Raw genomic sequence first — 14012 nt, 5'->3', positions numbered from 1 at the left:
AAAAAGCAAGCTATTCATGCTCTTAATAAGCAATGTGAAGAGAAAACACTAAAATTACCTTTCATCAGACATCAGTTCAACATTGTCAGGTCCAGCCCTCTCATGAGAAGGTGTGGAATTGAGGCTTTCCATATTCTGTAATAAAACAAATCATGGTTACCCAATAGGAATGGTAAAAAAGAAGCAATAGCAGATCCTCATCCTCCTTTATTTAAAATAGAAAAATCAGATAATATACAGATATGAATGAATTCTAGTTCTCATATTTCTATCTTTGTTAAAACTAGTAAAATCAGGAAAGTTTCATATGTGCTGTTTGCATAGAATTGGATGGTGAATTTTATCATTCCTTTAATGAAGATATCTGATACCATTGTGGAAACCATCGTTGTATCCTATAATGTCCTTGTTAGGTATCATCCAAGTCTTACAGCTAAACATAGCAAAACCCAGACTGTCAGAACATTAGGGTAAAATTAGAATTAGAACTGAGGAATCTGACCTTGAATCCTCTCTGAAACCAATGGAACATTCATTGCTCATTTAACATATTTTCAGGATAAACTGCTAATATAATGTGGGATAACATATAGCTTGTACCCAAACTGCTCATTATCCATGAATAGAAATGGTGTTAACATAAGAACCTTTCTTTCTGTGATATTTAACATTAGTCCTTGTGTTATTTGCTAGGATGGAAAAAATATAAACAGGAAACTTACTTTGAATAGTGTGTATTTCAGGCTCACCAAGAGAGCTTAACATTTATCAGGAGGCAAACCTGTAAGGTTTTTTTGACATGGCCAATGCTTTCTGAATATAATTCAGGTGACTGAGCACAACATAAGTAAGCCAACCCCATGAAGGAATATTACAAAAAAGTAAACAAGAGCTCATTTATATTCAGTAAACTAAAAAAAAAGAGCTGCCTTAGAGATCTGAACCCAATTTTCACTTAACTCAAAGATTCATACCTGCTTTAAAAGGACATTAAGTACAACCAACCTATTCTATGTCATCAGAATGACACATATAGAAGCAACATGTGTTCATCTACATATTTATAACCTCCCATTGTGAAAAACCTTTTACAAAGTAAATCTGATTAAGGTTCACAATATTCCTGTGAAGTTGACATATATAAAAATCCTCACAAAATAAACACATAATTAGAGTAGAAAACTAATCTTTGGCTTGGTAGATGAATGAATTGTTTTCCATTTATGTTGGTTTGGCTAACTGATCTGGAATTCTGGAAGTTTAAAACCCTGGGCTCCAACAGACAGTAGAAACAAAGGGAGACAGAGCACAGCATCATAGAATGGTGCCTCTGGAGTTGGATGTTGGGTTTGAATCCTACCTCTATCATTTACCAACTGTATGAACCTATTTGACCCTCAGTGTCCACATCTGGAAACTGGAGATGGCAAAATAAACATAATTACATAGGTGACCTTGAAGATTAAAGGAAATAATGCACGTAAAGAACATGAATAATACCTGGTACATTTAAAGGATATTTTACTACTATTTCTCCAGATAAGGCGATGCTCCAGATAGCGTCTGTGTCTGCCATTACTAAACATCAATTTACACACTTAGATAATTTACACAGTTCATTTTAGAATGGATCTGAGAAATAAAAATTATGACATTTAATTTTATTTACATTTTTATAACTCTAAAGTTTGAGTTAGAAGAGGCCTCTCTGAATGGCCCTCCTTAAACTGGCATAATTGCTCTTATTACCTGAATGTGATCTTCCTGATAAAGGGGGTTATGGCTATGACAAAGAATCTGTGTTTGTTCTCACTGGTGATCTTCAATAGATTATCAAAAACTTTAGTGTAAGATCTAGTGCAATAGCATTAGTTTTTTTCTAAAGCTCTGAAACCTGAATTCCTAGGGAAGCATAACCCTCTACCCTCAGATCGTTTTAAAACAGTGTCAATGAAATACATAATTAATTATATGCAAATGACTACTTCAGAATAAATAAAAATCTTCACCTTGAGGCTAGGAAATATTCAGAAAGAGGAAAGAGAAAGTAAACCACAGTAGTATTATATAAACTAAGATATTTCAGTAAAATTTTTTCCCTATACAAAAAGAACCAAGATATAAATGCTTATAGGTTCTGAGAATTATAGAAAAAAGACAGTTATGTTATACAGTGGAAGACTTTGCAAAAAGCAGTTGTAAAATGTGAGAAAGTCTGGCTGATGTCCAGGGTTAAAACTAGTAAGCAGTAACTTGGACTTCCTCCCCCACCCACTTATTTATTTATTTATTTAATTAATTCTTATTATTTTTTTTAAATTTATTTAGTCAGAGAGAGAGAGCGAGAGCGAGCACAGGCAGACAGAGTGGCAGGCAGAGTCAGAGGGAGAAGCAGGCTCCCCGTGGAGCAAGGAGCCCGATGTAGGACTCGATCCCAGGACGCCGGGATCATGACCTGAGCCGAAGGCAGCTGCTTAACCAACTGAGCCACCCAGGCGTCCCTCCCCCACCCACTTTTTAAAAAAATGTTTGATCCCTATGTTTAAGAATTCCCCAAGGATCTGTTTTCTATGGATGTAATAGACAAAGGATGACTTTCAATATTGTTCCATATTCCTCTCTAAGGCTTTACAGTAATTCCAATTTTCATGTTGTCCACACATTGGAGACTACTGAATATTCATAAGCTGCTCTCACTAACGCGGTAGGCAAGCACACAGTGTTCCTTCGCTAAGGCAGTTGTCCCTATACCTTTTGGACACAGGAACATATCAAGAACGTGTTACAACTGTCAGCCTATCTCATTTTTCTCCGGAATGAAACAAGTGTAGTAAAGGTCTCTGAATACAGTAACAGAAGTACCATTCATTTCCACTAGGGGAAAACAAGTGATAAATTCTAACTTCCATTCTTTGCCTAAAGTTTAGGGAGGGAAGATTAAGACAAAGAGATCAGCAACTCCCCCCACTTCACTGAGATGGGAGAAGGGAAAAATGGAATGCACAAGTCAAAAGAACAGCTGAAACGCAGAGGCTTCCACTGTATGGGAAGTATGCTACTGGACTCTCAAATGTTCTGCAGCTGTAATAGTACTTGTCTTAGTGGAAAACACAGACTCAATGTCTTTTGGAAGTTTCGAACTGTTTTATGTCCCAAACACTTCTCTAGGTGTGGTAAAACAGTAGCTTATTAATGTTTGCATTTATGAAAGGTTAAAGTAATAAAACTTATAAAAATGTGTTATTGCATTGATTTTTACTTTAACTGATCTTCTAAACTCAGGATCTTTTTAATAGGTAATTTTAAGAAATAGCAAAGAACAGATTATGACTTTTTAAGAATAATTTAATGTAACTGCTTCTTGAATTGCATGGAAAAAGAAAACAGATAAAGCTTGCTTTATTTAAGTCTTACCAGTGACTTTCAAAACACACAGATGTGCTATGACAGAATTTATTTGGACAGTTTTTGGGTGTCAGAAGGAACTGAATTTTAAGAACCACCCTCCTCAACTATAAAAATAACCTCAAATCTAAAAAGAGCAAAATCCTTGAAAAAATTAGCTTTAGACTGTGGAATTTATTTTCAATTGTTCCCCGTGGCCCCCTCTCTATTGAGGCATTGAAAGCTGGGCTCAAAACCTGTTTGACCACTGAAGCCCTTGAAAACACTTGGAGCAAAAACAAATTTGTCTTCTAAAACCGTAAAATGCTGACAAAGCCTTTATAGAGGACACTGAAAAAAAAAATGTTTTCCCTCCATATACAAACAGCTCAGTCTGAAGGCTCAGAGAACACTGCTAGTCAAAACAGGTTCATTATTCTAACCTTGAGCTCTAAGAGAAGGAGAATATTTGATACACTCTCATTACAAAGGTGTAATGTGCATATGAGTTTCTTTTTATACCTTTTCATACATTTTATGTTTTACTGCTTAAAACAACTGTGTAACTTAATCCATATTTGAAAAGAACTACTGATACAATACAAGGATGCGGATAAAAGAGCTTGCTAGCTATCCACTGAAATCTATCTTCCTTCCACAGAAATGAAGTAGCCACATGCCCAGTAGCAATGCTTTCGCCAGTCTCTCTGGCGGTGAGATATGGCCATGTGACTAACTCTTCAACAGGATGCACAATGCAATATGTGTGTCTTCTAGGTCTGGCCAAACAAGCTACCCCAGCAGGCACATTCCTCAACACTCACACTCTCCTTCTGTGAGTGGGACAGGAGATAAAACCACCATCATTCATTGGAAGTTGCTTGAAGTTGACAGGGAGGAACATGGCCTGGCACAGAGCAAGTCTTCTACTTCTCTCTCTGGCCCTCAACTTCTATTTTAGCTTGTTACGGGAGAAGGAACATTTACTGTGTTCAAGACATTGTGTTTTGGGGCTTCTTGTTATACAAGTTACCCTAAAAACTATGGCAACCATTCATGTGCTCCTTTTTTTCCCCACACATTTTTTGGAAGAGTGCTGAACTCTGCTGGGCACTGGGGAAAGTGAAGCAGACAATGGTTCTTCTCATCGTGACTTCTGTGTTTTGGTTACTGCTCCAACTGTAGTTTGCTACACTGTTAATATTATCTTTATTTCTAAGGTAGGTTCTTTCTGAATGATAACGCTAAACATTAATTGGCCAAACATAAAATTCAAAGTGGTCAGCATATTCTTTCCCTATTCAATACGATGCAAAGGAAAGAAATTCTAGATGTATGTATAAAATGTGGTGAGCTTAAAAAGCTAGAAGAGTATTTATTTTTCTTAGATGAAGAGGTAGGTTGTGGTTAGAACATAGGGACAGACCTTTGGTGTAATGTAAACCACAGAGTTGGGCAAACCATTCAACTTTCTGATGAAACAATCTGTAGATCAAAGTAAGTTACAATCAAACTCCTCCACCCTTCCTCCAGGCTCCATCCCGTATCAATTACTCAGGAACATTGATCCTGCAATGGATCCCCTTCTCTTATACATCATTCCCTCCTCTTTTGGTTTATCTTGCCATATCACTGTGGTTTTTTTTTTTTTTAAGATTTTATTTATTTATTTGAGAGAAAGAGAACATGAGTGTGTGTTGCGGGGCAGAGGGAGGGAGAGGGAGAAATGAATCCCCACTGAGCAGGGAACCTGACACAGGGCTTGAACCCAGGACCCTGAGATCGGGACCTGAGTCAAAGGCAGATGCTTAACTGCTGAGCCACCCAGGTGCCCCCATGTCACTGTCTTTAAAACCCCTCTCTTGATCTTGCCTTATCTTCAGCTGCTGCTGAAGTGCACCCCTAAAGTGCCAAACCTGTTGAAAAAACTTTCCATACCTGCAGTACCCAATTCATTTCTCTCAATTCTTTCTTGTACCTGTTTAACTAGATGTTTTCCTCTCTCTTCCTCCCAAATCTACTATCAAGGTAGATGTGGTGCGCTATAAACGTATGAAATTACTATTCACTTACTATTCCCATTTCTCTCTTCTGATGTGCTCTTAACTGACATCTAATAAGGCTCTTGCCCACATGTTTGCACTGAATTTTGCTATTTGCTCCTTCTTAATCTTTTCTGCTTATACCTTCTTATCTGCCTACCCACTCAATGTCGGTATGTCCCAACACACTGTCATAGCTCAGACCAGCCCAAGGCTTTAAATGCCACCTGGTGCCAAAGACTTCCAAACTTATTTCATCTCTCCCTTGAACTCCGGATTCACGTATCTAACTGCCTACTTGATTTTCTACTAATAAACATCTTGAGCTCAACATATTTGAATGGAACTTTAATTTTTCCCCGCGAATCTGCCCCTCCAGTAGTTTTTTCCATCCTTCCAGCTAGCTTTTCCAAAGGCGACTCTGAGACCTTTGGGAAAGCCAGCTGAGACACCCCCCTCTTTCTTCACACCCACATCCAATTTATTAGAAAATCCTCTTGTTTCTACTTTAAAATACACCCAGGTCTGACCTTAACCACCTCCACAGCCATCATCCTGGCCTAAATCGATATCATCTCCTGCTTAGATTATGTCAATTATTGTGCTTTAGTGTTTGCTCGTCCCTTAACACCTCTGGGCTGTTCTCCCCCGTCCTCCCGGGCTATTCTTAACACAGTTGCTAGAGTAATTCTTTCAAAAGGTACATCAGAAAATGATTTTCTTCTCTCTGGTCCTCTATGCCTCCTCATCTCACTCAAGGTAAATCCCAAAGACCTAAAAATGGCTACAAAGGCTAAAGGGATCAGTACCCTCGCTACATCTCTGGACTCATGTCTTAAAATCACCCTCAACTCTGCTCTAACCAGAGTAGCCCCTTGCTTATCCTCAGCAGGCTAAGCCTGCTGCCTCCTCTGCCTTGGAAGCTTCTCCCCAAAGCTCCGGACAGCTGACCCCCTCACCTCGTTTACGTCCCTGCACAATCTCAGCGAGGCCCGACTCGAGTATCCTCTGCATAACATCAATCCTACACCTCCCACCACTTCCTGTCTTCTCTGCCTGCTCCATTTCTCTCCACAGCGTGTGTCACGATCTGAGGATTTTCTTGGTTCTTATTTGATCCTATAAAGAATGTAAACCTCATGATGGCTGAGGGTGTGTCCATTTTGATAACCAATGTGTCCTTGGTTCCTAAAAGAGAGCTCGTCATACAGTTAGTTATAATTGAAGGAATGAATAATTTTAAATCAGTGGCCTACAATGTTGGGCTTTTTGACATTATATTGATACCATCCAGAGAGTCACCTCAGATAATTTTTGACAGGAAGTCTTGCTGAGTTGTAGAGGATTGAAAACAAAGGCTGAAAATTGCTGCATTAGGTAGAGGGCTGTTTCGCCGAGGTAAGGTAGCGCGGGGCTGGGAGTGGGGGCAGGTGTGCAGACGTGCTGTTCTAGGGCAGTTATAACAAGGGCCTCAGAGATGTGACAGCAATACAAAGGGACCAGGGGAACCTTCATAACATTTTTAAAGCAGAGTCAACTAAAGTTGACAACAGACTGAAAAGGTGGAGGACACCTCAAGGACTGGGAGCAAGTCCAGGAAATGACTTAGTAAAGGGCTGAGAAAATGATGGTGCGATGAGATCAGATGGCTTTCCTGGTGAAAAAGAGATTAAGGAGGGACAATGAGTTTGGTTTCAGCACGTTGACTTTCTCTAAGAGAGGGGGGCAGGGGCAGAGGGAGAGGGAGAAAATCTCCAGTGGACTCCCCACTGAGCACAGAGCCTGACATGGGGCTCGGTCTCACAACCCCAAGATCATGACCTGAGCCGAAACCAAGAGTTGGGCACTTAACCGACTGAGCCATCCAGATGCCCCTAAATAGATGTTGTTTATAAATAACAGAGCTATTAGACTATGTTTTTGTTTCTTTATATAATGCATGTAATGCTTATTATAGAATTAGTGTCAGATGGAGAATGTTTGGAGAACAGAGGAAGGAGTAACAGTTGCTTCTAATACCACTACTTCCACCATCATACAATCACTTTAGCACATTTCCTTGCAGTCTTTTTTCCTGGGAATGAAGATTTTTATATGTAATTTATATATACACACATATACCTATATAATGTATACACACATATATGTATACATGTAGGAATGCGTGCACTGTGTATATTGCTTTATAATCTACTTTTAATATTGAGGGATGATATAGGGGAACCCCACCTCCACCACTTATGTGTGACCTTGGAGAAGTTCTTTACTCTCCTCTGCCTTATTCTCCTCACGTTTAGAATGAGAGTTATAATAAAAATAAATCCACCTTCTGGATTATTGGGAGGATTAAAATTGATAATAAATATAAAACCCTTAAAATATAACTTGTCAATGGTTTTTATTTTATTACAAAGTCTTCAGAATCCTAATTTTATTGAACTGACACACAAATGTTGCTTAACTTATCTGACACTTTTGAACATTTAAATTGTTTCTAATTTTCCATAATTATAAAAAGGCTTGTGGTGAGCAAATTAATACATGGTCTTTGCATATTTAAGTAGAACCAAGTGGTATAAGTACGATTACTGGATAATATGCATGACTGACTTGGGACTTTTGATTCAAGCTATTAAATTGTGCCCAGGAGAGAAAGCTTTTAGCGATGAAGCTTTTTCCTAGGCCAACAGAAATGAGCCAATGAAGGGGAAGCCAATGAAAAGGAGAAGTGAGAGAGCGCATGTATATGTTTGCACACGTGCATGGGTGTGGGGTGGAGAGATGGATGTAGAAGGTAGAATTTACAAAGATACCCCTTCATTTTAGAGGTTAACCTTAGACATCAGAAAAACCATGTTACTATTTGAGCAGGTAAGAAAAAAATAATGAGTAGAGTTCTGGAGACATTTTGAAGCAGGAGTGAGGGAAGTTCCTGAAACACAAGCTGTATATGTTAGTTCATCCAAATAAATCAGGAGATAAGGTTTTCCTCTGAGAATGACTGATGGGCACAGGCATAGGCCAAGAGTTTAAAAAGGGAAGAAAAGTTTGGGACTGTGGCAATAATTAGAGATACGACAGAACACTCTAATGTCACTTACTACCCTCGATTTTTAAGCTCTGAATTATCTGTAGTCTCTTGGTCTCTGCTGGTCATGACAGTCTAGAGAGGCGAAAGTACAAGGGGGAACATGCCCAGACGGTTCCCACTTTAGAGATGCCAAATCTGTAAGATGCTTTTTTTGGTCTACAGCATATTCTCCTGTGTTGTCTTGTGGGCTGGTGTGATCAGTGTGAAATTATTAGTCACTGTGTTCAGTTACTCTCCTCTCACTTTCTCTGGAAAATGGCTTTTGCTCCCATCTCTTCATCCAAACTGCTTTTATTAAGTGACTTCCAGTTTGCTAATCCCAATGGTCAAACTCTCAGTCTTCTGCTCGAGCCATCATCTGACCTTTTTGCCCCCGAGACACTCTCTTCACTTGGCTACCAAGGCACTAAACTCACCTTCTCTGTCTTCTACTTTGCTGATCTCGTAAATCTCCTTCCCTGGTACCTTCTCATTTCCCCGTCTTCCAAATGTTGGTGTGTCTCAGGGCTCACAGTCCCTGAGTCAACTTCTCTTTCCAGTCTAAACTCATTCCCTTGGTCATCTCACCGAGTATACTGGCTTTAAATATCCTCTATCTGCTGATGACTCCCACATTGTATCTGTAGCCAGGATTTCCCCCCCTAAACTCTTTGCCCAGAAATCCACTGGCTTTCTTGATATGCCCTCTTGGATATCTAATGGGCAGCTTAATCTTATGTCCAAACTGAACCCAACCTTCTGTCTTCTCTATCTCAGTTAAACTTGTAACACAAATCTAGTTGCTCAGGCCAAAACCCCTGGAGTTATCTTTGACTCCCTGATTACTTTCACACCACACAGGTAATGTCAGGAAACTCTTGTCAATTCTCCTTTCAAAACACATGCAGAATCTTTACTATGTCATGACAACTGCAACGTACCCCTCCAGAAGGAGTTTAGTCAGTGTGAACAGTGCCCCCTCGGGAAGTGCATCGTACAGCCTGCAAGGAAATGGATGTTGACTCTGGTATCACCTTAGTTCAAACCATCATCATCTCAAATCTAGTTTATTGTAATAGCTGCTTAACTGGGTTCCCTGTTTCTGCCCCTGCGTGCTTACTGTCTATGCTCAACAAAGTAGGTAAACAAATTTCAGTAAGCCAGATCACTGTTCTACCTAGAACCCTCAAATGGATTCTCATCTCACCCAGAATGAAGGCAGAGTTCTCACAATGATCTATGAGGCACTACTTCATCTGCCCATCCTCTCCTATTACCTCTTTAATTTTGCTTACTCTCTTCCAATCACAATTGGGTCTTTGTGGTTTCTTGAATGTTCCAGAAATGTGACTGTCTCAGGGCCTTTGAACCTACTATCATAGTATAGCTTGCTTCCTTACTTTCTCTAAATCTTTACACTCAAATGTCAAATTCTTAGAAGGTCCTTCCCAGACCACTCTATTTCAAATTCCACCTCCAGCCCCCTCATGATTCCTATTCCTATTTTCTGATTTAGGTTTCTTCCTAGCAGTTATCAATCTCTAATATATTTTGTGTTTTACTTACTTATTCTTGATTATTGTCTGTTAATACATCTAGTAGGATGTAAACTCCATGAGGAGAGCTACCTCTGCCGATTTTTCTCACTTCTTTATCTCCAGGACCTGAAATATTTCTTGGCACATAAAGGCATATAATTACGTATTATTATTCCCCTCACCCCCCCACCGGCTGACCCAACTATAGAAATAAATGTTTAGTCAGGGTGTAAAGAACTTGAAATGGAGTAAGAAAAGGTGTTGGGGAGAGTTGGGAAAAGTAAAATTAGGACGTTAAACATAAAGGACAAGTTAAGATGCACCAACTTAACTTTTAAGGTGTAGTCTAAATACTTGTTATGTTCCCTGGCTCTTTGCTTTGTGGTTAGCTGTGAAGATTAGGTTTAAAAATTTATGGAATATGACAGTTAGAAAAGCTCTTAGAGAACACCCTCACTTTAGATGAGGAAGTTTTTCTCCTGAGTTGTGCTGGCAGGTTTTTCAATTATTCATTGCAACAAAGACATGGTCCACTTGGCTCACTTACGTTAATAGGTGACATTCACAATCCTGGAATGAGGAAACTGGCAACTAAGGTGGGGGCAAATCCTTTCATGTAAAAAGACTGGATAGTAGAAGGCTCTCCCACCCAAACATTTTTAAACAAAGAATATGTCCACAGTTTTATGGACACATATTCTAAGGAATAAATGTACTTTTTCACTTTTATTAGCTATTTCTATCTATTTAATTTAAGATGCCATTCCTGGTGGGAAAGAAAATATTAATGGATTAAGTCATGTAAAAAGGGATTGAAATAGAGAAGCACATCTTTCCAAAGAAGTCATCTGTTGGATTTTTAGTTGTAATCGCTTTGGCAGATAAGCAAATTGTGAGCCAAATAAACTGCTAATGAAATTAGCACCATTTATTTTATTTAAAAATTTACTTTTCCCCTCAATAAGAATTATGTTAATGTTAAAAATATTTAATGCGTGCAATGGTTCCAAACCTTACATTCCTTATTTGGAGTGTATCAGACTTGGGCCTGCAGTGGGTGATTGCTTCTGTCTCTGTTAGCTGGTTACTTTACTTCTAGAAACAGAATATCAAGACAGTTGGAGGAAAAGGGGCATCTGGGTGGCTCAGTAGGTTAAGTGTCTGACTTCAGCTCAGGTCATGATCCCAGGGCCCTGGGATTGAGCCCTGCAATGGGCTGCCTACTCAGTGGGGTGCCCATTTCTCCTTCTCCCTCTGCCTGCCACTCTCCCTGCTTGTGCTCTCTCTCTCTCTCAAACAAACAAACAAACAAACAAATAAATCTTTTTTAAAAAAAGGACATTTAGAGGGAAAAAAGAAATTAACATGTTTCCCTGGATTTGCATTTATGTAGATTTTATTAGGGCAAAACTGGGAATCTTCTCCAAGCATATTCTGAAATTGACAATGGAAAACAGATGGCTTATAAGTTTACTAAATGTATAGAAAACCCAACATGGAGCTAAAAGCTTGTCAGAGATAAACTAGATCAGAGTATTTATACATTGAACATTAAGAATGGGCACTACCTATTTTTATTATGGGGATTCCAGGTCATGTTCTGTTATAAATTTTATCTACAGTTTTTGTTGTTGTTAATTTTTTTTAAAACTAAAGGAACTAAGAAGACAGGCTTTGGTTCTCATTTCTCAGAGAAAGTGAAGAATATACAGAAAAGGATAATGTATACTAATATTTAAACTGAATAAATATTTACTGTCAGAAACTACTTGTAATAACTTATACAGCAAATCAATGATCCAGGGTTCAGAAGTGAGGTAACTCTATAAGAGGTTGACCTTTTTTGTTTTTCTTTCTGATTAATTTGGAAGAAAATACTTTGCAGAGTATAGATCTGAGCTAAATTTCTGACTACAGAGATTTCTGTACACAAAGGGAGTTGATCCTTTTTCCCCGTGTAGTTTTCTTTCACCAGGCTTAAGTTCATTATTATTATTATTTTTTTACATAACTATATTTAAAGGATGAATAGAGTGGGAGAAAATAAAAAATGCTTTAATGACAATATTCCAAAAATACAATTTAAAAATTCTCAAAAGAATGAGATAAAAATCCTTTGAGTAACATGGAAAATCAAAGTGTGCTGTCTCTTTTTCTTTTGGCAGAATATAATCTTTCTCAGCTTTGATTTTTGTATTTGTTAAAAAGAAATACAAGTGTGTATACTTAGTAGCTTTGAGGTCTTCACAACTCATATCCTACAGTTCTCAGAAACTCACGATTGAAATTATTATTTTTTTTACAAAGCAAGAAAAAGAGATGTGGTATTTCCTAATTGGTTACAAGTAAAAATTTTATAGAATTTTTACTTACCACAAGACCATCTTGGTTTTCACTGAGTTCAGAAAGTTTGGAACTGGATTTCTGACGTTTAGGTTTGCCCCGTTCTCCAATGTAACCAGAAGTATTTTCATACAATTTTTCCACTTCCTGAGCATTCAAAATACAATCTTCAAGGCTGTTGAACCCAGATGGAATATTTTCTTTGTTGACAAGTCCCCTTCAATTAAAAAAAAAAAAGCTTAATTTTAAAAGGTAAAAGGGACATTTTAATGACACTGTCACTGCATCACATGGGAAATCAGGAGAGTGCCCAGAAATTCCAGTTTCCCTCTTCGATAAAAATCTGAGCACTGTGCTACTCCTGAGACCACTTGGTGCCAAATAAATCACATTACAAGAGAAATTATTCCTAGAGGCAAACTGGCAAGGACTCTGTTTCTACCAATGAACAACTTTTGAGGTTGTACCCAAAGTAATTTATATTCAAACAAGGAGAACAGTGCAATCTTACAAAAAAATTTCCTATTATTAACAGATTATACACACACACACACACACTCTTTAAAGATTTATTAATTTATCTGAGAGAGAGAACTCGCATGTACATGGGGGCAAGGGCAGAGGGAGAGAGAGAATCTCAAGCAGACTCCCTACTGAGTGGAGAGCTTGACACAGGACTCCATTTCATTACCCTGAGACCATGACCTGAGCTGAAATCAAGAGTTGAATGCTTAACTGACTGAGCCACCCAGGATCCCTGCTACACACACATTTTATAATACAATGTGTGGAGAAAAATCTGAAAAGGAAATATGATGTCTTTTTTTCCTTGAATGGAAAAAACTGTTTTCCCAAATGATAAAGACAATTTAGCACAGTAGAAAAGCATTAATAACAAACTCTTGACTGCATTTGATAATCTTGATAGAAACAGTGTAAGTTAATAAAAACTGTGGAATATAAAGCATTTTAACTGAAGTATGGATTTGTCATGTCCCAGTACAAGGAATTTTAGGATGTAAACTAACTGGAGGTCCTTCATGACTTAGTTTTTTTTTTTTTTTTTTTTTTTAAAGTTTTCATTTATTTGTTTAGCAGGGTGGGGGTGGGGGAGAGAGAGAGAGCACAAGCAGCAGGAGCAGCAGGCAAAGGGAGTCGAAGTGGGTCTTGATCCCAGGACCCTGGGATCATGACCTGAGCCGAAGGCAGTGGCTTAACCAACTGAGTCACCCAGTGCCCCGTTCATGACTTAGATTTAGAAGCAGATGTGAATGTCATAACTACAGAATTTAATCACTTAATATTCTTGAAATTGCTCTGAGTATTTTAAACATTTCCTTAAGGAGTTTTCATAAAGTTAAATTACTTAGCAAACTGTTTGTTTTTTTACTACATCAAAGGACAAATTAAGCCATCAGGGTAGCATAATGGCATGCCCAGGTATAACTGAGTAAGGTCTCTCCCTTATGGTAGGACTGAGTGAAGGTAACACCCTAACCACTTATAGCTATATTTTGAAATAAATGAGCTCTAAAGAGCAAAGCAGATGACTATATTTTACCATCGGTTCAACCATATACAAAAATGAAATACCATGTTAAATATTTATTCTGCCATCTAAATTCACATCCTATC

At 38.3% G+C, this 14012-nt stretch overlaps 1 protein-coding gene across 13 annotated transcripts in view; it reads right to left on the bottom strand.

Annotated features, from left to right (window-relative positions):
* The window catches only part of FAM13A (family with sequence similarity 13 member A), a 366926-nt gene that overhangs the window by 45835 nt on the left and 307079 nt on the right, over positions 1-14012 (bottom strand). For all 13 annotated transcript variants that reach the window (XM_045079369.1, XM_045079367.1, XM_013058040.2 and 10 more), the window contains 2 exons: positions 12408-12594; positions 59-135 (listed from right to left, as the gene is read on the bottom strand). In XM_045079369.1, coding sequence (XP_044935304.1) covers positions 59-135; positions 12408-12594 — 264 coding nt within the window. The remainder of the gene's footprint in view (positions 1-58; positions 136-12407; positions 12595-14012) is intronic.

Source organism: Mustela putorius, unplaced genomic scaffold (assembly GCF_011764305.1).
Source record: "Mustela putorius furo isolate JIRA1106 unplaced genomic scaffold, ASM1176430v1.1 tig00000382_pilon_pilon_pilon, whole genome shotgun sequence".
Classification (NCBI taxonomy): Eukaryota; Metazoa; Chordata; class Mammalia; order Carnivora; family Mustelidae; genus Mustela; species Mustela putorius.
This window is presented reverse-complemented; position numbering and strand designations above follow the sequence as displayed.